The 26,474-nt window shown below is 38.2% G+C and overlaps 4 protein-coding genes across 4 annotated transcripts; all 4 read right to left on the reverse strand.

Moving 5' to 3' along the window:
- Positions 1 to 8,073: 8,073 nt before the first annotated feature.
- LOC145495487 (adenosine receptor A1-like) lies at positions 8,074 to 10,529 on the reverse strand. The gene has a single exon (XM_081475121.1). The coding sequence runs from the start codon at positions 10,062 to 10,064 to the stop codon at positions 9,060 to 9,062; it is 1,005 nt and encodes a 334-aa protein (XP_081331247.1). The 5' UTR covers positions 10,065 to 10,529; the 3' UTR covers positions 8,074 to 9,059.
- Positions 10,530 to 12,091: 1,562 nt separating this feature from the next.
- LOC145495504 (adenosine receptor A1-like) lies at positions 12,092 to 13,826 on the reverse strand. The gene has a single exon (XM_081475142.1). It carries the CDS (start codon positions 13,534 to 13,536, stop codon positions 12,556 to 12,558), a length of 981 nt encoding a protein of 326 aa, XP_081331268.1. The 5' UTR covers positions 13,537 to 13,826; the 3' UTR covers positions 12,092 to 12,555.
- A 113-nt stretch (positions 13,827 to 13,939) lies between these two features.
- Positions 13,940 to 16,330, reverse strand: LOC145495494 (adenosine receptor A1-like). Its single transcript, XM_081475132.1, has one exon. It carries the CDS (start codon positions 15,968 to 15,970, stop codon positions 14,984 to 14,986), a length of 987 nt encoding a protein of 328 aa, XP_081331258.1. The 5' UTR covers positions 15,971 to 16,330; the 3' UTR covers positions 13,940 to 14,983.
- Positions 16,331 to 19,333: 3,003 nt separating this feature from the next.
- LOC145495478 (adenosine receptor A2a-like) lies at positions 19,334 to 26,426 on the reverse strand. Its single transcript, XM_081475108.1, has one exon. The coding sequence runs from the start codon at positions 22,660 to 22,662 to the stop codon at positions 21,637 to 21,639; it is 1,026 nt and encodes a 341-aa protein (XP_081331234.1). The 5' UTR covers positions 22,663 to 26,426; the 3' UTR covers positions 19,334 to 21,636.
- Between the last annotated feature and the right edge of the window lie 48 nt (positions 26,427 to 26,474).

Below are 26,474 nucleotides of genomic sequence, written 5' to 3' on the forward strand. Positions count from 1 at the left end.
CAAAAGACAAAAAATATTGAAAGGCTATAGTCGAATGTAAACGGACAACTTCACAATTTTTTGTTCCGTCATACGCCGATAACGGAAATGGTATTTTAACGTGTTAAAATGCCTTGATCACACACGAACAAGAAAAATATCTCAACTCAGTAGAGCAATTTTAACAAAACTTACCGCAGTTTGAATGGCCCAGGATTTCAACGTTTCCTCAAGAGCTTTTTTTGAAAGTAAAGACAGGTGAAGCTGAAACATATTCTGTTCGCTGATAATTACTCGGCCAAGATGTTCGGATTCATACCGATTAAAGGTAGTCTATAGGAGATTGGCTGACTGGAGCTGGCCAATTTCAACTATGTAGCATAAAATAATAACTCCCTGTGAAATGGTCGACAAATTATCTCGAGCAAGCTATGAACGCCAGCAAATTTAGATCGAATTTTGAAGATCGAGGAAAACTTGCGCCTGGTCTTACGTTTCAAAGGCAGGAAGTGTGAAATAAATTGATATTCTCGTTGGTTGTCGCCGAACTAATATTTGGCGGATAAGGAGCATTAAATAATTTATTGGCGAGAAAGATAATTGATATTTCATTTGACAAAAGAGAGTTCTGTTGTTAATGTTCTGCAAACAAACAAAATGGAGTGGATCGGACATTAACATTGAAGTTCCTGAATTTATTTGTTTAATTTGTTGTGTGTGCACAAATCGCTCTCAAGACTTTTTAAATTGTCTTGGAAGCAAATGCAAGTAATCTGGGTGTCGAATAATATCAGTTCAATATGAATGTAGTATTTGAACAAAACATCACAAAAAATATATATAAAATATATAAATCAACAAAACATCACATGAATACTGAAAAGCAAAACATTACTTTCTTATTCCGATATCAAAACTGGTTTTATTCCTGCCATAACATCACACCATTTTTCAAGATCACCCAAATATAATGACGAAACAGTTTTTCCAAATTATTTCGCACGACTGAAAATGCATATGGACGAACCGGTTTTCATCAGTGCTCTTCCCTTAATAGTTTTCTGTTTTTAACTCATAGAACTAAGCTTAGAGAGTAATTCTTATAATTTTATGCCTGGCTTTCATTTGTAAAACTGGCCAGATGGCAATGCAAACGAGAGTATTAACTATTTCCTTATATATTTTTATTTCAATATTATTTTTCTTGTCACTGTTTCCTTCAGTGCTTATAACTGATAACTTATAACTTTGTGCTTTGAGATACAAATACATTGAGGGTTAAAAGCCTGGTAGTATTAAGTATTATCAGTCTAAGAAATGAATTCAGTTCACAGTTGTTATTACATAACGGTCCATAACCAACAGCTTTGATATGGATAAAAGCGCCTTTAAATATTTTTTTTGTAGTTTCACTGTGACGAGTAAGAAAAAGAACTTAAAAACTTGGTATCTTCCCTGTCAGATTTTCTTCTTTGTGTTAGCGTCAGAAGATTTCCGTTTCTTCTTATCTGGAAAATACGAGCGCCAGATGTCTTTCACGAGTGGCCAGCATTCGCGACACAAGAACACTCCAGCAATAGTATAGAACACGACGATACAAGTCACCATCAAACGAACCTGCCAATCTACTTCAGTCGACTGATAACGAGCCATTGGTAGGTTACAAGGGTCTTGAATACTCCAAAAGTAGAAAAATCTTATAAAGACAATATTTGAAAGCACCAGAGAAATATAAGCTAACCAGGCAGTTTGGTTCAGAGCGCGAAGTCAACACTTTCCATTAAAGGTCGTCCATGTTAAAGATTTTTCAAAGCAAAATAATGTTCATCTATATCAGAAATACCAGTAAGAGGTTCCTTGCAAGACTCAGGTTCTTGCAGATTGTTTCCTCGGCGCCGTCGATTAGGTTATCTCTATAGTTTGGCAAACCTGTAACTGCTTGATAAAACCTAGAATTTGGTTTGGTGATATTTGACACTTGTCAGCGTGAATACGGTTTCGTTTGACGAGTTATCTCTTTCAAGGTATGAAAATTTATTTTAACCAATCAGGGAAAACGTTTCGCTCTAATCTAAGTAAAAAGCACTTAAAAATGGATGCTGCCTTGTGGGTAGAGTACCTCTTAGAATGCAAATATGTAAATTTAAATTCAAATTTTGACAATCGTTGGTCATATTTGAACGATACGAAACAAGCTGACATCTGTTAGGGTTTTCTGTTAATACACAATTTCTGTGGCCTGTGTTATCAGTATTGTATCTCGCAACAGCATACAGACCAAAGTCATGTTATGCATTAAGAAGAAAAAATCATCCTTTTTCCATTTTATTTTAGGGGAAAACTTTAAGGGTGGGTCTGTGTGATTAGTAAGACACGATAACGTAGACTCCTAGCAACAGACATGTTGCAAAACTGGGGAAATGGGAACTATTGAACATTTCCACAGAAAATAATTTAAATATAGATACATGCAAAGCTAAATGTTCATAATATTGTTTCTAAATTCTTGACATCTCCTCCACGCCTTTCCAAGTTACAAATAAAATCAAGGAGGCGTTGTATATTAGTTGGGAAAAACCTTTGTTAAACACCCAAGTTAATCACGTAATCCTCAACTTTCATTTATGCCTTTCCTCCCTTCCCAGCCTAGGGACTAAATATCTAGTGGGCTGCATAACTGCGCTCGTTTACTGGGCACTAAAATGAAGACAGGCAATTCCAGATGGAGTAAAATGGCTAAGGGCAAAGACCCGAAGCCGATTTAATCATACAAATTTTTTGAACTAATTACAAAAACAATTGGCTATAGAAATTGTGTTGAGCCCCAGTAAACGTAAGGGCACAAAAACGCCTACTAAACTATCCTAAAAAATAACACAACGAAACAAAGCGGACAGGACAAGGGGAGGAGGTGGGACCTGAAAACGAGCGTGTCATCCAGCGAGAAGCAAGAATGAATGAATGAATGAATGACCGATGCTTTGTAACCAGGCCACGAGTCCTGACATCACGAGCGGGGGTTCAATACAATGAAGAAAACAAACCCCCTTGTCCAGGCCCCCGCACGTGTGGTATGCTTTACATAACAATTACTGTTGCACAAGAATCAACACACGTGCCTTCAATATTGTACCATTAAAATAAACCAAATTTCTTGGGAAGAAAGACATAAAAATTCTATTTGCCTAGCAAATAATCTCTTTTAATTTTAATTTCTTTGTCAGTTTCACATTGTCTGTCTTTTTGCGTTTTCAGCACCATTGTATTTTGGTTATTCACGTCGATGTTGTTATTTCGTAATTAACATTCTATCTACGTTGTATTTATGTCACACCGACTAGTGATCTAATCTGCATGCGAAACTGAAGATGGATGAATGTCATCCGAAACATGTCTTTCATACAAAATTCTATAGGGATATACTTTTCGTACTACCAGTGATCATAGGCAAACACAAAAACAATAACAAGAGAACCAAAGGAGGCCGAGGTATAAAATAAATTGCCTTTTAGGGAAATTGTCAAATTAATGTTGCTCGCTACTGGACCTAAAGCAGAGTATATCTCTTGATATTATTAGCATGACTATAAAAATAACTCTCATCGTAGATCACTGTACTTGAACAGCTGTGTACTTTAAAGGAATAGCTTTTCCCTCATTCGCTTCCGGATTTCAAAATTTGAATATAAACACTTTTGTAGAGTCAATTCTTCTCTATGTTTTTCCGTACCAAACGTTTAACCGCTGACTTTGTTTTACAAAGCATTTTGATAGTAAACCATAAGGAAGTTGCGATCTTCTCACAGAATGCGCAAATCGCAAAAAATCGAAGCAGGTTCAAACTATTTTGTGAAACGGCCAGTAAATTAGCTTGTCGTAAGGAAATAACCTGCTAGCTATCGAGCTAAAGCAATATGATTCGTGCAAAAGACCTGGTCTGACCATTCACGTCTAAAGCTGATCAATAATGGCTACATGAATATACGATATTTTAAATTGCTTAAAAATTTGAAACTAAAAATCACAACGGGAGAAATAAAAGGGGAGTGTCATGGAAATCTATGGTGAAATATAGTTGGAATTTTGCTAACAAAAAATCGCTCCGATTTCTATAAGGTTGTTGTTGATTCGGTCTTTAGTCCCATCAGCTATCATCTCAAGGAAATCTGCAGCCCATACAATCGAATTTTTTAAAAAATATTCTTTCTAGTCTAATTTAAACGATAGAAATTTTACACAAAATTTTAAAACCCTTACGCTCTATGTTTCATATGCGAAGGAACTCACGGTGTGATTTGGGGGAGGGTTATAGAAAAAAAAAAAAAAAAAGGAAAAATAAGTGACACAAAGGTAAAAAGAGAATTTCCTGTAACCGCATTAATAATGAAACATAACATTCCGGATAAATTTGAATCCCAAATTAAATTTTAAAACGTTTTCGACTGGTACCTGTCCTTTGAAAATGACAGCATTTGATAAATTATGATTTTACTGACATGTGGTGCAGTATTGAGAATATATATGCCTTTATTCAGAGATATTATGAAGAAGAACAGTTCAAAGTCAACAGTCTCTCAACACTAAGAGCTTAGAAATAGACCTTTATACAGGTTTGTTGTTACAGTAATTGTTGGTATGACCATATTTATACGTTGATGTAAATGAAATATTTCATCGGGTGCAAGGTTTTTGAAAGACAGTAAGCTTGTGGTCAAAACAAAGTTTAAAATCTTTCAAGTACGAACTTCAGACATGATTCTTCCAATTGTTAACATGGACGTCACACCATTGATACAATTCTTGGTTTTTGTCTCATACCTTGGACTTGTATATGGGCTTTCTGCTGAGCTAATTGGAGGCAATCCACTCCGTATGCTGTGGAGAGGTAGTGATTCTGCAAATCCCACTGTCCAAATTGAAATTCCCGAAGAAAATACAGTTTCCGATTAAGGTAAACTAGCGGATGCTATTTATCACTACATATACGCCAAAGTAGTAGAGTTGTTTCTGTTGTATAGTTATGGTAGGATACTCCTGTCTGTAGCCGTTCCACAAGTAGCTCCTGTAGTCGATGTGGTAAACACTATATCCCCATATATCAAAACTGAATTTCGAGAATAGTAACTTTTTTCCAGTGTTTATTCGAGTATGTAAAACATGCATTATAGACGTCAACTCGTCCTGCTGAGGCAATACCGGGGAACAGAACGAAAAAGCGCCCTGGGAAGAATAAGATTAAGCGTTGCTTTGAAAACTGGGTTAGGTGTAGCTAGTGCTTATCGGTCGTAGCAGACTGAGAAAGATTAGCTTGTAATTCAATCAATTTTCCTTATATCCTTCCGCATGCGCAGGGAATCCTCGTAAGCATTAGTTACATTAATTTGATTAAACTCTTTTAGCTAGTTTATGTTTATCAAAACGTTGATTATTTTCTGAGGATAAAGTTTCAAATGTACGTCATTTTTTATACTTCTCTTTTGGCAGGGCTTGCCAATTTTTCTCAGAGCTTCAGGAGGACACTGTACAGCTTGACTGCTATGAGCGTACTAAACTTAGAGACGGATCAACTTCTTTTCATCCGATGAACTAACTATAAACTTCTTCTATATGCACGGAAGGTTGCAGGCCATTTTCAACAAAAGCTTCCATATTTCTACTGTATTTTTGATGGAAGCGATGCATTGTTGGGGGAACATTAGGGACCACTTCAAGGAAAATTCAGGATGGCTTTCAAAACCGAGCGAAACATATCAAGCGAGAAATGTAAACTTAATGTGCTATTTCTTGCTTTAGAAGATCAGGAGAATAAAACCTGATCGATAGAGGAAAGATTTTGCCATGACATGCTCAAAACTCTAGTTAACAATTAGACGACAAGCCCGAAGTTTCTATGGGCTGATAGTCAGCGAGTGGCGAAGTGTCGAGCATTGTACTCATTTACCTGTCCATAGAGCAAAAATATTTTTAATAATTTAGAAACTCTGAAGAAACAAAAAAGTCGAGTCATTTTGAAAGTTTGAACACCTCCCGTTGCTGTATATCAATTATTATCGATAATCCATTATTGAGCTATAATAATCCCCATTATCTCACTGCGACTGAAATCTCATAACTCGACTATATGAGTCGCTATCATAAGCCTGCAAAAGTATACTAGTTTCTCTTCCACTGTCTCAAAAAACAGTGTCAAAAAATGGTTCCTCTAGCCTCGTATCTCACCTTCATGGACCCGATCGCGCGACGTGGTATCGTGGTATAGGCGTCATGATCAGTCCTTATTTTGTAAAACATCACTGCAGGGTCAGGATAATACCATTATGTTTGAGGTTTGAGTTTGACTATGCACTAAGACCCACAAATCGTTCTGAGAAAGTCATTTCATATGTGCCCGAGTCTTCAGTTCTAGCAAAATACTGACATCAAATTTATTTCCCTGCACTTTTTAATCCTGAATTAGGTTAAGCTTAGAACCGTACTCTGAATTGGTTTCTGATTAAATGATTTTCTTCGTGGCGGCCAATTTGTCTGTGATAACAACAACAACAAAAATGATCAATTAAAACGTTGCACCTGTCGTTAAATCAACCAAAGCTGTTGATTAGTTCCTGAATCAAACTCTCATAAAATATAAATATCGCGCATAAAAGCTAATAACTTTCCCTCCAACGCTTTTTAATTGGAGTTCAAAACCCTGGGCAGGGTCATATGCAATCGTTGGTACTTGCCCGACGCAAATACGAGGTGACCGTGTAGGATAACTCAAAAGTACTGACTGGTCAAAACGTACAGTGCGGAGGGGGGGGGGGGGGGGGGAGGAGGACGGAGCATTTGAAATTGTGGTGGTTAGAAAACACATGACCCACCCCTTCCATTTGGCACAAAACTGAGTGATCCACCCCTAAATGAAAGTTAAAAATTACATGGACCACCCCCTATAAAACATGACTTTTTGTGGTTGCATAATCCAACAAAGTCACATTTTGTGTATGAAATTGTGGTATTATTTACGTTTTCTTAATAATAGTACAAAATCATCTAAAAATAATTATATTGTTTTTTTACTCTTGCAACTTTAAGTCATGTCTGTAAACGCTAAGAAAACTTGACCTTTAACTTTTCACACTAGGCCTCCAGCCTCGCAACACGGGGAACAGTGATCCCTATGATCTAGAAAACAGCTGTAGTCCCAGATCTATGAACATGTGTCTCGTACCCTTGGGGAAAAATAGCATATAGACACAAGTTGGCCATTTGCTGTTCTTGAAGACCAGCATGTCGATAAAGCGCAGTATTTTGAATATTTCTGCCCTGGGACTCCTTGCTCAATCCGTTACAATACATAAATTGTTTTCTGTATTGTACACCAGCCAAGTGTACTTTTTCAACCACGGTTCAAAAAGTTTTCGTCCTTTGGAACTGAAAGGAGTTACCTCTGTTGTCGATTGTGTCAAATGTGTGCCAATTCCTCCTTAAAAACAGGATGACCCACCCCCATGGGTACTGAAAATTGAACGACCCACCCCTTACCAAGGGCTCAAAAACTGATGACTCACCCCCTCTCTGCTCCGGTCCACCCCCAATACTTTTTGACCGGTCCCTTAAAAGACTTCCTGAACCCATTCAAGTTTTTCCATCAGTCTTGTAAACGCCAACTGACCCTTTTGTATTTCGTTTTATCCGATTTTATACAGTAAAGGAAAGGCTTAGACTCAGTTTGAGGTTTCAGATCAAACCCACTTGCAGCCGTTTAGTTCTATACCGTCATTTCACTTCGTTCGAGGTTGCCTCAATAAGTTAATATATGTCACTCTATCATTCTTACTCAACCATGGACGTTTTTGTCCTGCAGCCCTTCCATGTTACGATATTACTAGTTGAAATGTTTTGGCAACTTGCTGGTCATTACTGTTGTGCAAAGGATCATATCCATGTAAGTCCTGCCCGCAGATGCTGACATTATCCTCATTATGCCGGATCAGTAACAGTTATATAGTTATTTCCAATGAAAGGAACCATGCTTCGCTTTTTCCAGTGAGCACTCACCAAAGAAAAAATGAAATATACGATAGCTGGAGTTTGGCTGTTTTGAACTTCAGTTTTATAGCCGTTTCTTTCCTTTGTTTTATAAAGATAATTTAAAGTCTTTATTTACAAAGGGAACACTTGACACTGACTAAAAGTATTGATGACTAGTGGCCGTCCTCCTTGCTATTAGAATTACCATACATTTACATAAAAAAACTACGACTAAAATCTACAATATGTATAATTTCCTGAAAGTTCCCAGATTACAGTAAACTTGCATAATATTATTTCGCTACAACAGCAAAAAGCCGGCCCTCTCCTCTTCAAAATTCCTTTGTCACTGAGGCTCAGTAACTTGAATCCAAATTTTAGCCCATATCAAAGTTCAAATAATAGAAGCGGCTTCAAGCTTGTTCTTTGTGGATTAAGACAAAACTGGCATAGTTTCTGTACTAAATGATGGTGCCAAGACGATTACAAAGTCAGCTTTCAACAGCACTCACAGAAACCATTGAGAATGTTTTATAAGACGGTTGCGTTTTACCACATTCTTTGGGCGTTGTAAGCTATGTTTATGCAGTGATGGCAGAATATAAGAACTAGGTAGGGAGCAATCAGATTTGAACGGTAGAACCAGATAAACAGGATAGGAATGAATTTTGGAAATTTAACGTGTAGCGCCACTCGATTTAACTGACACATTCTCCCAGTTATCAAATACAGCGTGTATATCAAATACCTTCACAATTTGACGGAGCGTGTAGCTGTATGACCTGTATATGCTAACGTAGAGGCTGATAATAAATATTGACAGGTTTATGTATAAAGTCTTAAACTCTTCGTCTACGATATATTTTCAGCACGGTGAGTTGACTGAAATAAAATTGTAATTTCTCAGATAATACATTTTACTACTAATTAATGATAGATGCTTTCTTGAGATTATTGTCTGAAACGACATATACGCGTAAATACACGGGCAAGTCAATCGTGAGTATTCATAGAGGGCGCAACTATCGAAAGACACCTATGAAACGTTGTATGGTTGTTGATCTTCAGTCCGACTTTGTGGGGTTGGATCTCACCACTTTCTGCGGCTTGCGCGCGGATGTGTAAGTACATACAGGACCGTCGTTCAATCCATTCGACTTTAAGTGAAGAAATTTGTAAAAAGCTCTTTTGAACTGAGGAAACCTCCAAGCGTACAAATACGGGTTAACACCCGAGTTACACAGCACGACTAAAATCTCTAAATCCCTTAACCAATGGACCATCAAACAGCTGCAATGTGCACAAAAATTTAACAAGTAGATCATAACACAGGCGGGAATGAATGAAGCGAAAAAGGCGAGAAGGACGATCATCAGTGCCTTGGCTGTCTTGCTTTCCTTCTTCATGCTAATATGCTTGTTTCGGGTCTTTTGTTTTTCAGATTTCGTACGTTTAATTTCCCTTTGAGCTTGCCAAAATTTTGAACGCTCACGGAGACGTTTAAGGATACCTACATGAACAAAGATAAGAACAGCAAATGTGCTGAACACAGCGGTGTTTACAAAGATAAACGAATAGATTATAAAGCCAAGTTTGAAGTAGATGAAGGAGAAGCCCAGCGCTGCTATCCAAATTAACACCGATGTCACAATGGCGCGTTTGGAAGTTACCATTGTCTTATACTTCATTGGCGATGTTACGGCGACGTATCTGTCCACTGTTAGCCCAGCAAGTGTTAAAATAGACGCTGTGGTTGAGATGAAATATAAAATATGCAGAATTTTGATATCCAAGACGTTTATTTCTAGTGCTTCATAAAGATGAAACGCGGCTGCGAACGGGTCCATGATTGCTCCCACCACTAAGTCGGTCGCGGTTAAACTCAGTAGGAAATAGTTGAATGGCGTTTTTAAATTTCTTAAAGGGTCCTTTATAATAGCAAGACAAACGAGGAAGTTACCTGGCACAGTTACCAGAGCTAGAAAAATTGAAAAGAATGCCGTGAAGTAGGAGAGACTTGTTGGAGAAGACATGGTTTGACATAGATTCTCGGGCGCTGGGAAAGTCATCCTTGATATCGAAGTCGAACTTCCAGCATTCAGTGACTTTAACAAGATGCTAAATCTTCTACGCCTTTGTTTCGATACCGACTACTAACACAACTCGCTGGTGCCTGGATACGATCTCACAACTCTCTATTTATGTTGTGGGTATCCTCATTTCGGAGTAGCCACCCACAAGAAGCTTTAGCTTCAGCGTCCCGATCACCAAAAGTCTTTTCCAGCTGGGGCTTGTCAGTAAGCTTTAAACTGTGAAGCAACAAAGCAGTATTTGGCTATATGCTATGCTTTGCCATCCATGAAAAGTGAGAATTACGAGTCAAAACTTTATACAAGGTGATACGCATACTTCTTTGTCTAGTCAGAAATATATATCAGTATTGAATGTTCTTTTTATTTAATCAGCTGAACGCTTACTACTAGATGCTACGTCAGTTATAATTGTGTCCTTGCATTCGTAATTGTCTCTGAAGAAAAAATAGAATTGCATGTCAAATAAAAATTAGCTAAAGCAAAAAAACGATAGAAATTATCAGTGAGTTGGGGAGAATAATTATTATACGTAATATTCCGATTCGTACCAAAACTACTTATTCTTCCAAGTTTCACTTTTATGACCTTTCATATCTCTGTTTTTGTTACAGAAATATTAAGTAACGAAACTTTGACAAGTGTTACGTAAATCGGGCACGGCAGAGTAAATAACATGACTGAAGCTGCATTACAACCAGTTTAAATGTTTGTTTTTTATTCACATTCATCCGACTCAAGTTATTAACAAAAGGCGTGTAGTGTTGAAACCACTTTTGATCAACATGGATTATAAATACTAGCAAGCCTTCTTTTGTTTTCCACAGAACAGCTTACGGCGAAGCTCTTCAATTCTTCACTTGTTCCATAGATTTTCAGTCAGACTCAATGTTTGTTTTTCTTATTTTGTTTCAATAAACTTAACATGTAAAAGATAACATGTGAAAGATCGAAATAAGGCCTTGGCGAAAAAAAACAAAACAAAAAAAACAAAAAAAAAAATAGGACGGTACACGGCTTTACCGAATGTGCTACTGAGCTAAGCGGAGGCTGTTACTTTTCTTCTAATTTAACGGCTAGTGAGGAGTAAGCAAGGCACAACTTCCTTCTATATTTGGTCGAAGAAACTAAGAAAACTGTATTGCTGTGCTACGCAGTGGGAGATGTGCACGTCTCCTTTCATTACTTTTAATTAACGTGAATAATAAATTTGTTTTTTTTTTTCCGTGTTGTCCTAAAGTTAATATCTAAAAATAATTTGTTCGTCGGAAATGCCAAATTTCTGAAGGGTTCACGTGATTTTGTGACAATTTCTCTATACTAGGAGAAAATAGTTGTATTAAGCCTTGGCATACTCTACGTTTAGTCTGCTTTCTCATAAAGACACATTGCACAATAAGTGAACTCTTTTAAGAGCCTCGCTGTCGTTTAGACGCCGCCATATTTGCACGCAAAGTACGCTGTCTGTAAGTCTTAGCTTTTTTTCACCTTAGCTTTTGCTTAGAGGATACCTTATCAAGCTAATTTCACCTACTAGAAGTTTGAACATTACGCATACCGAATACCTACTACAACCTAATGATGAATAAGTGCTTTCTTCTTCTTACTTTGGTGTCGAATACAGAATGTTTGATCTCTCACCTGTATTCTCCGAGCTACTAAGGGACAGTTTGAGTTTATAAAGGAAAATAAAAATGTTCAACGATAAAAGTAAAATAATATATATAAAAAAATGAGACAAAATGGATGCCAGTTTGAAATAATTCTTCACGGAAGGAACACTTCTCGAGTGAAACCCTCGCGCATGATTTTTGACAAAGTTTCGGTTAAAAGCTACTGACACAAAGCTATCGATGGATCAAATTATACAACCACCTTTGTTGCATACCAAATAGCCTTTAATTTGCTGACAACGCAATATGACTAGAGCTAGCAACGACTACGCATTACAAATGTAGCAATGGAAACAATCACGCGTAATACTAGTAACCAGTCTGCCTCTCAGACTACCGCTCTGTCATGTGACATCACGTCCTCAAACCCACTAGCCCGCGTAGGTGGTGGTATTGTAGGCGCGCGGAATAAAGTTTTTTTGGGCGGAGTCACTAATCACGAGCGGCGAAACCACAAATACCGCCTGTGCGCACCTATTATATACTATGCTCTACAAATATGGTAAGCGTACTCGTAATTTTTTGGGGCGTTTATAGTTTTATTTCAGTTAGTTTTCTATATTTTGGGGGCGTTTTTCATAAAGCAATTATTCCACTTGCGTGTCGGATTTGGGATGATTATAGTCAACTCAGTCTCAACCGAATTTGGAGCGCAAGACACATTTTCATCAAAAAATGTGAGTTTCCCAGAAAAGATAAGCCGATAAGAGTTTCACGATCTTGACAGTTCTTATCAGAAGCCCTTAACCAGCGCTGGATATCTTTTCACCTTCATGGCCGGCACAATTTTCATGGTCTTAGTTTTCAGTCTTACCCACGCTAAGTGTTGATGCTATGGTGACGTTATTTACTTGGCCTCGAGATTTTACGTGAAGAAATTTGTAAAAGGCTCTTTTGAATCGAGGGAGCCTCCACGCGTACAGACACGGGTTAATACCCGAGTTACACAACACGATCAAAAACTGTAAATCTCGTAACCAGTGGACCACCAAACAGCTGCACTTTGAACAGAAATTTAACAAGTAGATCATAACACAGGCAGGCGTGAACGAAGAGAAGAAGGCGAGAAGAATAATCATCAATGCCTTGGCTGCCTTGCCTTCCTTTTTGGTGTAAATAGTGTTGTTTCGGTTCTCCTGTTGTTCGGGCTCGGCATAGTTCATTGCTTTTTGATCTCGCCAGTATTTCGATCGCTCACGGAGGCGTTTAAGAATGCCTACGTGAACAAATATGAGAACCAAAAATGTGGTAAACACGGCAGTGTTAGCGAAAATGAAGGAGTAGACGATAACACCGAGTTTAAAGTAAAAGAAGGAGAAGCCCAGCGCTCCGACCCAAATTGATACAGATGCCAGAATGGCACGTTTTGATGTGACCATCGTTTTATACTTTACTGGTGAAGCTACCGCGAAGTATCTATCCATTGTCAACGCAGCGAGTGTTAGAATAGATGCTGTGCGCAAAGTGAAATAAAAAATATGTAGAATTTTGATGTCCACAACATTTAGCTGAAGTGCTTCGTCGATGTGATACGCGACTGCAATCGGGTCCAGGATTGCTCCCACCGCTAGGTCTGTTGCAGCCAAACTCAACATGAAATAATTGAATGGCGTTTTCAAGTTTCGAAAGGGATCCTTGATGATGGCTAAACAGACAAGGCAGTTTCCTGGAACAGTAACGAGAACTAAAAAAAATGAAAATAATGTTGTGAAGTAGGAGAGACTTGTTGGAGGAAGAACGGTTGCACAATGTTTGTTGGGCGTCGGAAAGGTCATCATAAATTGCGAGTTTCAACAAATTGCGAGTTTCAACCTTTACCCGTAGTGGTAGTTCTTGATTACTGATACTGACTATGGACGTGCCTACAATCTGTCAAGCAGTTCTCAAAATAGTCGTTTTATGGTCAGATGGAGCGAGTGCAATCTTCTGTACTGAAGTGAACGCCGACAACGTAAAATACTGAATAACTCATAAAGGATGCTCTGCAAGTTTTCCTTAAATTTTATAAATAATGCTTATATTAAAATTTAAATAAGAAAATAAAAAGCTATTGAATAGAGTTTTGAAAGTGTTGTGTTTATCATGCACAGCACTGCAGATTGAATGACTCAGTTAATTATAAGTTTCTTTATTTATTCAAGCCAGGCCTGGCGATACAAACTGATTTACTTGTTTCATGTTCTTACATTTTCATTTAACTTGCTGCGTGTGACATTAACCTTACTTTTAATGAACGTCAGTATTAATAAAGGCATCCTCTTTCGCCTTCTCCAACAGCTGGCAACTATTCATACATTTGTCGGAAATTATTGAATGGCAATCTTTTAGAATTTTGCAGTAGCGTGGACTAGTATGAAATTTATTTTTGTTTTATCTTCAATATTTCAAACAAACAAAAGAGAGCTCCTCGTGAGTGCTACATATTTCTTTCTTTCCTTATTCCACCGAACAGTAAAAGACCTTAAAAGAGCTCCGGCAAATAGACCATTTCCGAGTTACCCGTTGTGCCTCTTTTTCAAACCGAGCTGGGGTGTCTTCTACGTTGGACAAAAACCCCATAGACAAGCACATTATGCCAGTTAGGCCGGGTTGTCCAGTACTTAGAACCGAAAACCCAAAATACAAATATATCGAATCATTTAAGTAAACTAAAAAAATTACAAGAACAGAACACTAATACAAAAGAAGATGATAATAACGGAGCTGAGGAACCGCTTACAATACAGAAGTGCGATTAGAACGGAGGCCAACGGAGGCCACAAAAAAAACCTGTCGTACGTAAAAAAAGCAGGAAATCTGGATAGGAACCATGGCTCATGCTCCAGCGATTGGTAGCCTTTCCTACGGAGGCTTTACAAAGGAAAGGCTGTCGATAGTGCAGTAAAAATATATACCTGAAATACTAACACAAAAAAATTAAACGGAGCTCGGAACATGCAGAGTGGATTCAGAGGCCGAGATGAATATCACATGCTACACTCCCCTTTATATTCCTCTTTCTTTCTACCCCTGATGCACCGACCTTGAGCCCTGCCCGCGTTGTGTCCCGTGTCGGCAAAATAGTTATTTCGGCCTTCTTCGCAAGCTCATTCGTCAGAAATAGCATTTTTATAGTAACAGAAGATGAGCCATTGTAAGCCTGTAGTTTCGTGAATCTTGACAGTACTTGTCAGAAACGCGTATTAAACTCTAGTCATCTTTTCATCTTCATGGCCGGCACGATTCTCATGGTCTTGGGTTTTCAGTCTTACCCACGCTAAGTGTTGATGTTGTGGGAACGTTATTTAGTTGGTCTCGAGACCTTAGGTGAAGAAATTTGTAAAAAGCTTTATTGAATTGAGGGAGCCTCCATGCGTACAAATACGGGTTAATACCTGAATTACACAGCACGATTAAAATCTTCAAATCCCGCAACCAGTGGACAACCAAACAGCTGCACTTTGAACAGAAATTTAACAAGTAGATCATAACACAGGCAGGCGTAAGCGAAGAGAAGAAGGCGAGAAGAATAATCATCAATGCCTTGGCTGCCTTGCCTTCCTTTTTAGTGTTAATAATGTCGTTTCGGTTCTCCTGTTGTTCGGGCTCGGCATAGTTCATTGCTCTTTGATCTCGCCAGTATTTGGATCGCTCACGGAGACGTTTGAGGATGCCTACATGAACAAATATGAGAACCAAAAATGTGGTGAACACGGCGGTGTTAGCGAAAACGAAGGAGTAGACAATAAAACCGAGTTTGAAGTAAATGAAAGAGAAGCCGAGCGCTCCAATCCAAATTGACACAGATACCAGAATGGCACGTTTTGACGTGACCATCGTCTTATACTTTACTGGTGAAGCTACCGCAAAATATCTATCCATTGCCAGCGCGGCGAGTGTTAGAATAGATGCTGTGCTCAAAATGAAGTAAAAAATATGTAGAACTGTGATGTCCACAACATTTAGCTGAAGTGCTTCGTCGATGTGATACGCGACTGAAATCGGGTCCAAGATTGCTCCCACCGCTAGGTCTGTTGCAGCCAAACTCAACAGGAAATAATTGAATGGCGTTTTCAAGTTTCGAAAGGGATCCTTGATGATGGCTAAAAAGACAAGGAAGTTTCCTGGAATGGTTATGATAGCAAGAAGAACCGACAGGGATGCTGTGAAGTAGGAGAGACTTGTTGGAGGGTGAACGGTTGCACAATGATTGTTGGTCGCTGGGAAGGTCATCACAAATTTCGAGTTTCAACCTTCAGCTTTCAGAGTATTTAAACGTGGTAGCTTTCCGAATCTTTTGTCTTGGTTATTAAAAGTGGCTATTGGCACGAGTTGCTGCTTGCTGAACACGATTTGACATCTCTCTAAATTATAATGTGTATTCGTAGACTTGAAAAGAGTCAAAGAAGCGCCTGTCCACATGCACCCCCTTCCCCTATCGTTGTTCAGTACGTGAACTGTTGTCGAAGCAGCTCCAGGTTCACATCTGAGATCACCCTCAGTTGCTGAGTAATGTGTTACTACGTACTTTGAAAAAATATCTCTCAGTTCTCAAAAATAGTAGTGCTGTGATCCGATGGAGGGACTGCAATCTTCTATTCTGAAGTGAACGCCGACAGCGTAAAACACCGAATAACTCATAAAGGATGCTACCCAAGTTTAAATTTTATAAATACAGTTATATTAAAATTTAATTAGGAAGTTAAATTTTATTGAATAGAGTTTTGACAAGTGTTATGTTTATCATGCAGAGCACTGCAGATTGAATGACTAAAAGTTAATTATAATTTTTTTTATTTATTCAAGCCAGACCTTGCGATAAACTTGTTTCAAGCTATTATCTTACAATTTCACTTAACTTGCTGCGTGTGACTTTAACCTTACTTTTAATGAACATCAGTAATAACAAAGGCGTCCTCGTTCGCCTTGTCCAACAGCTGGTAACTATTCAGTCATATATCTATTCGTGGAACATTATTGAATGGCAATCTTTCCAGAATTTTGCAAAAGTTTGGTTAAACTTGTGTGCAATTTATTTACATTTCTTCGTATCTCATACAAATAATAAAAAAGCTCCGCGTGAATATTACATATTTCTTTTTCCTTATTCCATAACAATAAAAGAGCTTATAAGAGCTCCGGAAAATTCAATGTTGGCTAGGCTTTGTTTGTTTTTGAAGAAATTAATATGTTAAGAAAACGTATCGAGACTGCCACAGGCAAACATCGCTGAGGGAGACTTTAACGAAACTGACTTGATGCACAATTGAAAATCAACATAAAATACTTTCTAACTTTCCTTGTGGCACTATTCCTGGGAAGGAATATGTGTATGAAGGTATTTTGTTTTTCCCGTCAAGAGATTTTGCCCAAAATTGTAGAATAGGAGACTCCTGGTTATAATGCAAAGGGCATTTTCCCGCCAAAAACTGAATCAAAAAAGACTAAGGTATTCACTCGGATCGTTTTGCACTATGATGTCGAACCACTGATGTCTTCTGTAACAAACATTGTTAAAAACTGGATAATGCAATTGAAGAGTTTTTATTAGTATGTGAGCCATTATGTGCGGTTACACGGGGCATTTTTACTCTGGTAAATGACCGTTTCACCACGGGAAACTGCATTTAGTGAGTGTGACCGACATATCCCGAGGTAAATTTCCCGGAGTAAATATTCATGGATACGTCAAAAAGATCAAAAGATGCGTCTATGACATGTAACATGGTAAGTTGCAATGGTGTTTCGATGCCCATGGTGCAAGAACCTGGACCATCTAGCTTTGCACTCTACTCTGGATGTCCGAAATTTCGCCCTAATGTCCGTAGTTTTCATGATGAAAGTCCTACTAGTTCTGAAAGTTCTAGTTCTGATTGGAAACAAACTGAAAGGTGCAACATTTTTTCACCTTGGCAAACTGCACAAATCGCGTGTAACCGCTGGTTAACCCGGGAAACCAAAACCCAAGTGATAATTAAGTGACGTTTTCAGTTCAAGTTTCCGGAAAGGGGTCCTTGATGATGGCTAAACAGACAAGGAAGTTGCCTGCATGGAATGGTTGTGATAGCAAGAAGAACTTACACGGGTGCTGTGAAGTAGGAGAGACTTGCATTGCTGGAGAAAGTACGCTTACAAATTCATGGTTGGGCGCCGGGAAGGTCATCATAAATTTCAAGTTTCAACCTTCAGCTGTCATTGTATTCTCTAAATCCTTTAATCGTCTTGATAACTACTACTGACTATTGCCACGATTTCCTGCTTGCTGAACAATATTTCACACCTCTCTGCATGGTCATGATTAAAGTTGTGTGTGTTCGTTGACTTGATCAGTGTCAAAGAAGCGTCAGTCCAAACGCACATATACGCCTTTCCTCCCTCGTTGTTTCGTGGACTATTGCAAGAAGCGATCGATTAAGCCTATCGTGTTTTTCCACCCGGGATTGTATACACAAAACAGAATTTCCAGACATGTTGAAATTCACAGTCCGTGAAAAGTAAGCAGTGTTCTATATCTAACCGATGTCGAAGGCGAGATATATATGACGACAAGTTTATTCGAGTTTTTTTGTTGTCATATTGTGATGTTTCTTTTTTTTCAATTTCTTTTTTTCCAATTTTCTTTTTGTGTGAACTTCTGAGATCGCTCGCCAGTCGGTAATGTATAACTACGTACTTTGTAAGTTCCTTTGAAAAATATATCTGTTAAGCAGTTCTCAAAAATAGTAGCTTTTTGGTCAGATGGAGCGACTGCAATCTTTATCCTGAAGTGAACGCAGACAACGTAAGACACTGAACAACACATAACGGATGCTACTCAAGTTTTGCTTAAATTTTATTAATACAGTTATATTAAAATTTTAATTAGAAAGCAAAAAGTTATTAAATGGAGTTTTGGCAAGTGTTGTGGTCAATTATCATGCAGAGCACTGCAGATTGAAGGACTAAAAGTTAACTAATTTACTATATTCAAGCCAGGCCTGCCGATGCGAAATTTACTTGCTTCAAGTTATTACCGTTTGACATGGGGCGTGGACATTTAACTTAATTACTTCTAATGAACATCAGTATTAAAGGCATCGACGTCTTTCGCTTTGTTTATGTGCTGGTGACTATTCATATATTTGACGAAAATTGTTGAATTGCAATCTGTCTAGAATTTTGTAATGGTGTGGTTAAACTTGTATGCAGTTTATTATTTTTTTTTTTTTCGTATCTCAAACAAAAAAAAGGGAACATAAAAGAAAGCTCCGCGAGTATTACTTATTTCTTTCTTTCCTTGGTCTCTGATAGTAAAAGAGCCTGTAAGAGCTCCGGAAAATTTAATGTTTGCTTTCCTTTGTTTGTTTTTGAAAAAATTAACATGTTAAGAACACGTACTGAGGCAGTAAAAGTGAATATATGAAAGATCATATATTTGAACGGCGGAGAAAGATATGAAAGAGTTTGTGATTTTCAGGCTTTAATTTTACAGCTGCTTAAGTTGTGTGCATATCCGCGATGATCAGTCATGTTTTCGTACTGAGGCAATGACAGGCAAACATTAGCCTGCGTCGCAGAAGCTACCCACCGCGGGTTATTTACCGGTAAATTTCTGTCTGCGACGCAGGCTAGCAAACATCAGCTGAAGGAGACTTTAACGAAACTGACGTCACTGATGTACAATGGAAAACCAACTCCAACTTTGCTATTCCCGGAAGGGAATATGTGTGGTTGTAATTTCTTTCTCCTGTAGAGTATGAAACTCCTGGTTTAATGTCCGTCAAAAATGAACAAAAACACTGAACCTCGCTCTCAAGGAAGAGAGAGGACCCTGGAGACGAGGTGCAAAGAAACACCAAGGTATTTACTCATTTGTACTGTAATGTCGAAACGTTGACGACTTTAATAAACAACTTTTCTTTGACACATGAACGTTATTGGATATCAGTGTTCAATAATCATCACAGTCGTATCAAATGCGGTACATAAAGAATAGTCCTATGTGAGCAGTAGTTTTATATTGGCATTACATAGATTTCATCAGCTAATGTGCTTATGCTTGACGCCTCGGTGTTTACACAAGTATTTAGTGGTCATTACATAGCGGCACGGTTAGGTGAGCTGTACACGACAAACAGTACCACCGGGCTTGATTGAGGTAAAAGTCTCACTTGCGGTTACCTTTCACACTGGCATGTCAACTTGTGGATAGCCTTAGCCTGAGGGTCGCACATGGGGGATCCCTGGCACGGTTCACGAGCGGAAAAAATAGTGAATCACGAATCCTGGATATCAAAATTTCATTTCCCGAATCACGAAAATAAGCAAGTACTCTTTTTAATAACCTGCCCTTAAACTAGAAAGAATGTTTGAAGAAAGCAAAATCGTGAAAGGCTAAGTAAAGGCTCCATATTGCAAATCGCATACCTAAATCACTTTCGACTCCTTTCAATAGACAACTCTAACCATTCGGAGGACTCGCATCTCAAAATCACGAAGAATAGAGTGGTGATATCACGAAGTTCTTCACGGGTCACGCAAAACGTCCAGGTTCACTGATCACGAAGATTAATTTCTTAATTAAAGTCACGTTTCACGGAAAATAAAATCAGCTCACCGGCACGCATCACCAGAATACCCCTGTGCGACCCTCTAGCCTTGTTCTAGGGCTTAAAAGTATTTACATCGCAAGCATCAAACTTCGCTTTTCCGTCTAAACTTCATCAGTAATTGGCTGTGTTAATTCTTCGCTCGCCCTACTTAATACAATATTACTGTCTAAAATTAATTTAGCATTTATTCAGTCGATTTTTAGTTTACAAGCTACTTACACTTTTGTTCTACAAAATCATACAAATCTCACACTTGTAAGGTAATATATAATACAGAGCTGGGAATGCTAATATCACTGAGACAACTTGAAAAGGGTGGACGAAGTCAAAATAAAGTATAAGCCCACTGTAGCATTTCCTGTCAGGGTTATTATGCTAAAAGTTCACAAATAGAATTAGTCATCCTCACAGGAAATGTCTGAGACGGTAGGCGAGATACCAGGCAGTATTAAAATAGAGTAAACAACTTTCACTCAGACGAACACGCTGTTTACAATTCTAATTTTACAAAATTACTCGTGCTGTCTGACTTTTCTTCGATCAGAAAATCTTACGATCTTTCTAGAATTTCCTTATCAAGTTATCCTGAATTGGATCGATGTCGTAACAAAATTCAGTTATAAATATATCGAGTTTTTATATATTTAGACTATACTTTGTGTACTATGTCATATTTGGAATATTTGGAAAATAACTCATGCTAACAACAAGATTTAGCGTGCTGATAATATAAAATGAAGAGATTGATTAAACTAAGACCTTTGACTTTTTACATACATCACTACTGCGATTTAACTGTAAGTTTCTTGATTACCAAGTCAAATAAAACTGACAGAATAAACAAAAGGGTAAATATCTAGGAACAGAATTAAGATCTGGCTGTAAAGAAGGTAATTCACTGTACCAGCCAGAAACTCACGAGTCTATAGATATCGTACAGTATCATTTGTTATCAGCGAGTGTAAAGGTAATGAGGATTAATCGTCGCGCAGAGTTCATATCATCTGAATTCTCGGTATATTGTAACTGAATGAAAATGTTTAAAGTTCCACGCCAATACCGGAATTACCCTTGCTCTGCGAAAAGCAAATAAATTACTTCCTTTAAACTGAATTAAATTATTGACGTTAAGAATTATTTCGTTACCGGAAAACTAAGAGGTGTAGCAAGCCGTGTTCGCTTCAAGCAAATTGAAGACAGCAGAAACAAAATAAACGATCCTCGTAACCAACTCCACATCACTCTAGAATCACAAGTCTATATTTTGAACAAATTTACATCTTTTAGAGAGACGTTCAGAAACTCTTATTAAACACCAGAAATCTTTTCATCGTTGCGACCAACACGACTCTCAGGGATCTGGCCTGACTTGCTCACCATATTCGCGGATGTCGTGGAAAAGTCACTTACTTTGCCTCGGGGTCTTAGGTGGAGAATTTTGTAAAAAGCTCTTTTAAACTGAGGGAGCCTCCACGCGTACAAATACGGGTTAACACCCGAGTTACACAGCACGATTAAAAACTGTAAATCCCGCAACCAATGGACCATCAAACAGCTGCACTTTGAACAAAAATTTAACAAGTAGATCATGACACAGGCGGGAGTGAACGAAGCGAAAAAGGTGAGAAGAACGATCATCAATGCCTTGGCTGCCTTGCTTTCCTTTTTCGTGCTAATGAAATTGTTTTGGTTCTCTTGTTTTTCGGATTCGGTATATCCTATTGCTCTTCGACCTCGCCAATATTTTGATCGCTCACGCAAGCGCCTAAGAATACCTACGTGAACAAATATGAGAACCGCAAAAGTACTGAACACGGCGGTGTTGGCGAAGACGAAAGAGAAGAATATGAACCCAAGTTTGAAGTAGATGAAAGAGAACCCCAAGGCCGCAACCCAAATCGACAGTGAAGTCACAATGGCGCGTCTGGATGTGACCATTGTTTTATACTTCACTGGCATTGCTACAGCGAGGTACCTGTCCACTGTTAGCGCAGCAAGTGTTAAAATGGATGCTGTGCTCAAGATGAAATACAAGACATGCAAAATTTTAATGTCCACGTTGTTGAGTTGAAGTGCTTCGTTCATGTGAAACGCCACCGAAACTGGGTCCATGATTGCTCCCACCACTAGGTCTGTCGCAGCCAAACTCAACAGGAAATAATTGAATGGCGTTTTCAAGTTTCGAAAAGGATCCTTGATGATGGCTAAACAGACAAGGAAGTTTCCTGGAATGGTTATGATAGCCAGAAAAATTGATAGGGATGCTGTGAAGTAGGATAGACTTGTTGGAGGGGGAACGTTGGCACATAGTCTTGATGTCGCTGATAATACCATCGCCAAGCGTTGTTTTTCGTGTTGTTGTATATAAATAGCCCCTAAAATTGAGACCTTTGTCTTGATACCGAATGGAACACCTCTCTACTTGCTATTGGCTCAGTCACACAACTATATTATGACCTATGTACTATTCAGAGTTGAATCCTTGTTCGGAATTCTTCTTTCGGCCTGAACAGCGTTCCAAACGACACCCCAAGCTGTTTCTTTTATCGAGCGTCAGTCACGAAGACAGTCAATTCTCACGTCACTGAGCTGCGGTTTGCCGACTACAAGCTGTTATGTCAAAAATAAAGTTATATTCGCTGTACTTCACCATCCATGAAAACAGGCAGCTTCACACGCAATTGTTAATATCGGCTCAAGATAAGAAGATATTTCGATTATTTGCTCGAGTGATTCCTACTTAGTCGCGCTGTCGAATGTAAGTTGAATATTTTTTTGAGTGTCACACCAGCTGCATCGATAGGACTACGATGCCTCTCAATCCGTAGTCGTCTATTTCGAGCGTCAACTTTAGTGTGATTATATTCCAAAACCTTTTAGGGAAAAATTAACAAAAATATACGTCAAACAAGGTTCTACTGAAAAAGGAAAATACTAATCGTTTGGCAGGTGCGCGCGTACGTGTGACCACACACACATGTACGTTCCATATTTATGTCCAGAAAAAAGAAAAACAAAGGGGAGTTTCAGTCAATCGTCTAAGATTCGACTGGCACAAGATTTGTTATGTTTATTTTCAAAGTAAACTAAAGCAAAGGTAATACTCCCAGGTTGTTTATCATTTGTGGAGAGCGCGACTGAATACATAACCACCGAAGAAATAGAAGATAAGAAATTACGGCTCCAAGCCGGTTTATTGGTTTTGTCAGATTATTTTTTCGGTCTGGCGACTTATTAACCGAACTTTGCTGTTTTAACAGGAGCCGGTTACAGAAATATGCCCCGTGCAATGTAGAACCGCGTCTTTCGCCTTACTGACTGAATGAAACGATGTGTTCAATCAAAATGTTTTGTGATAATCCTGTTTTGTCGTTTTTTAATTATTCTGTCTAAACACTCTACTTGCTTTGGGCCTTTTTCAATATTCTAAGATCGTGATGGGATGGAAGGCATTAAATTCCACAGTTTCGAGAAAACAAAACACTTCTGAAATAACTTATTAAGTTTATAATTTTTTTCACATTTATGTTTTTATCTTGACGAAAGCGCCACCCTTTCCCCAATGCCCTTATTTCAGGAAGCTTGGTAGCAAACTTAACGCTATATTGAAAACGCAGTGATAAACACATTCAAAAAACCTTGTTATTGTTTTATGCGATTACACTCTATTAGCATTTATAAAAAACTGGTCAATATTTGATATAAATTAATCGCTTTTGCTTTGCTTTATTTAGAAATACAATAAACAAAATATCATGCGTGACGCATACACCGGCGACATACTGAAATGGAGCTCGTAACAAATCTCCCTGTATCTCCATATTTACTTTTTCTCTTAAGGATCTTATTGAATTTGAATAGCATTAGCCGGTAGACACCAGTAATGGCTAGGGGCTTTAGGCTGTTATTATTTTGGTAAGCGGTAGGATACAGAGATAATTAGCTTTATTCGAGTTAATTGAAAATTCTCTTAGGAGCTATATTTCACAGGAGGAAATGATATCATGAGAGAAAAGGTAATTCTTCTGTTATTTCTACAGTCCAAATATTTCTTTTCTCGTGTCTGATATGTATCATTCCAGTCCGCTTTACGGTTCAGTAATGAATCGTTTTTCAAATCTGTAGTACAGGTAAATTTTTAAAAAAATCCGGCTAAAACCGCTTACAACACGACACGATCGTTCAGTGTTCCTGAGTCACGGTGTTTCATTATTTGGAATACCTTACAAGAAGCTTCAAGCACATCAGTCTCGGATCAGTCTGTTACGTATAAGCATTTCAAAGATCTTCCTTTACTATTATATGCCGCGATAAGTCATTACAGCACTGAATGGAAATCAAGATATGTTCTTAAATCAACCTCTTTAGACACTCAGAAATCACTGAACACTGACGTCATACAGCAGAGTACAAGACAAACTTTAAAAAAGAACTTTTTGGTGCAAAGGGTAAACTGAATTCAAAGTCAAAGATGCTTTTTGCCATATCTGAGTGAAGACTCTTCTATAACTTAAATTTCCATGACAGACTGCCAGAATAAGTTGTGGCTATTGTTGCAGACGTAGTAACCCTGCTGAACTGTTTTTCCTGCAGTTGCACTTTTCTGGAGAAATGTTTCGTTTGAAAATGCAGTTCAGTGTACAATAGGGTTACTACCGCAAATATTAACGAACTGTTCATGCCGCCAGACATCTTGCATTGCAATTAGTTTAAACGCGAAACTTTAGTATAATGCCGGCCCTTGAGGTCTCTTGCATTTGTCTGTGTTACACCAGAAGAGATTGAACTACCTTTCGCTTGGAAACGTATGACTACAGTCAAGTACATCGGCTACTGTATCTAGCTTACCCCTCTTTAAGCGACAGTTCTTCTCCTAAAGCTCTTGTAAGCAGGTTTTACCGTGAAATTGCACCTTACCGCAAAGAGTATGTTGAGTATGTTGTATATTAATTCCAACAATTATATGATCTTAGAGAAAAACACATGCCACGAAAGAATACCTTGAGCTTTGAAAGTTAACTCTCACATCCTATATCCATAACAAGAGTACATGTCCGACAGCTAAATCGACGTGTCCTACAAGAATAGCACTGGTGTTTTGGTTTAATTCTTTTTGGAGGGATGGGCTTTTAATTTTGATGAAGAACTTAGATGAGCTAATCTCACTTACACCATGAACGACATATGGAAATTTGGTAAACATGAATCGGCCCCGCACTAAGATTCACAGTCAGATTTGAAGTACTTGATCCACTGCAAATTCCGTGAACGAGACAGATTTGTCAAGTTTTAAAGTGATTGGAACCCAGATTAACTTTATAGGAAGTTTAATTAGAATACAGATCTGATTGCTAACTTAACTGAATTATCGCAAAGAAAAAAAAAAAAAAAAAAAACTCGTCCTACAGTCACTATATATAAAGATTTTCGCGACTTGAAATTTTTTTAGTTTTTTCAGTTCTTTTAACAAGAGTTGAAAACATATTTTTTGACAGGAAAAGCGAAGAGTTAAGAAACAGTTTTGTTAGTGTGCTTTCATATGTTCCCACCGCCTTCAATTGGACATGTTACACGTAGTATCCGGAACTCCACAACTACCACCTTTTATTCCAGTACAATCAAGAGAGGATTCTGACCCAAAGTTGAAAAAAGCAAGGAGATTACTTGCAGCAACGCTGGACTCGGCAACTGAAATTTTTGTGAAGCTGGCTTGAAGCCGTGGCTTAAAACTGTGTGTACCAGAGCTCACGCATGGGAAATAAATCTACGTTTTAGGAATGGTTGAACTATAATTATAATTCTTAGCCTTTTATTTGTCAGTACAAATTAATCTGGCGCTCAAAGAAATTTCCTTGAACTTTAATTAATTCCCCTTGTCTTTGATGTCCCGAAAGTAAAAATGCATCATTGTACAAAAACATGTAGTTCTACAAGCCACGAAGAGACGCACTCAGGCAACTAATATATGTTATTTATGTTAATTTAGTCCGGCTGGACTTGTATGTGATCATCTGCCGTAAATGCTAGGCCTGTCAGCGGTTTCAGAGTGGTGCCTTGCCACCGACCGAAGTTGTTTGTTTTTACTGGTTGAAAATCGCCAATATATCAGTGAAGGAGGAAAAACTCTGTGAGGCAGTAAAGGAATA

This window comes from Orbicella franksi, chromosome 1, assembly GCF_964199315.1.
Source record: "Orbicella franksi chromosome 1, jaOrbFran1.1, whole genome shotgun sequence".
Classification (NCBI taxonomy): Eukaryota; Metazoa; Cnidaria; class Anthozoa; order Scleractinia; family Merulinidae; genus Orbicella; species Orbicella franksi.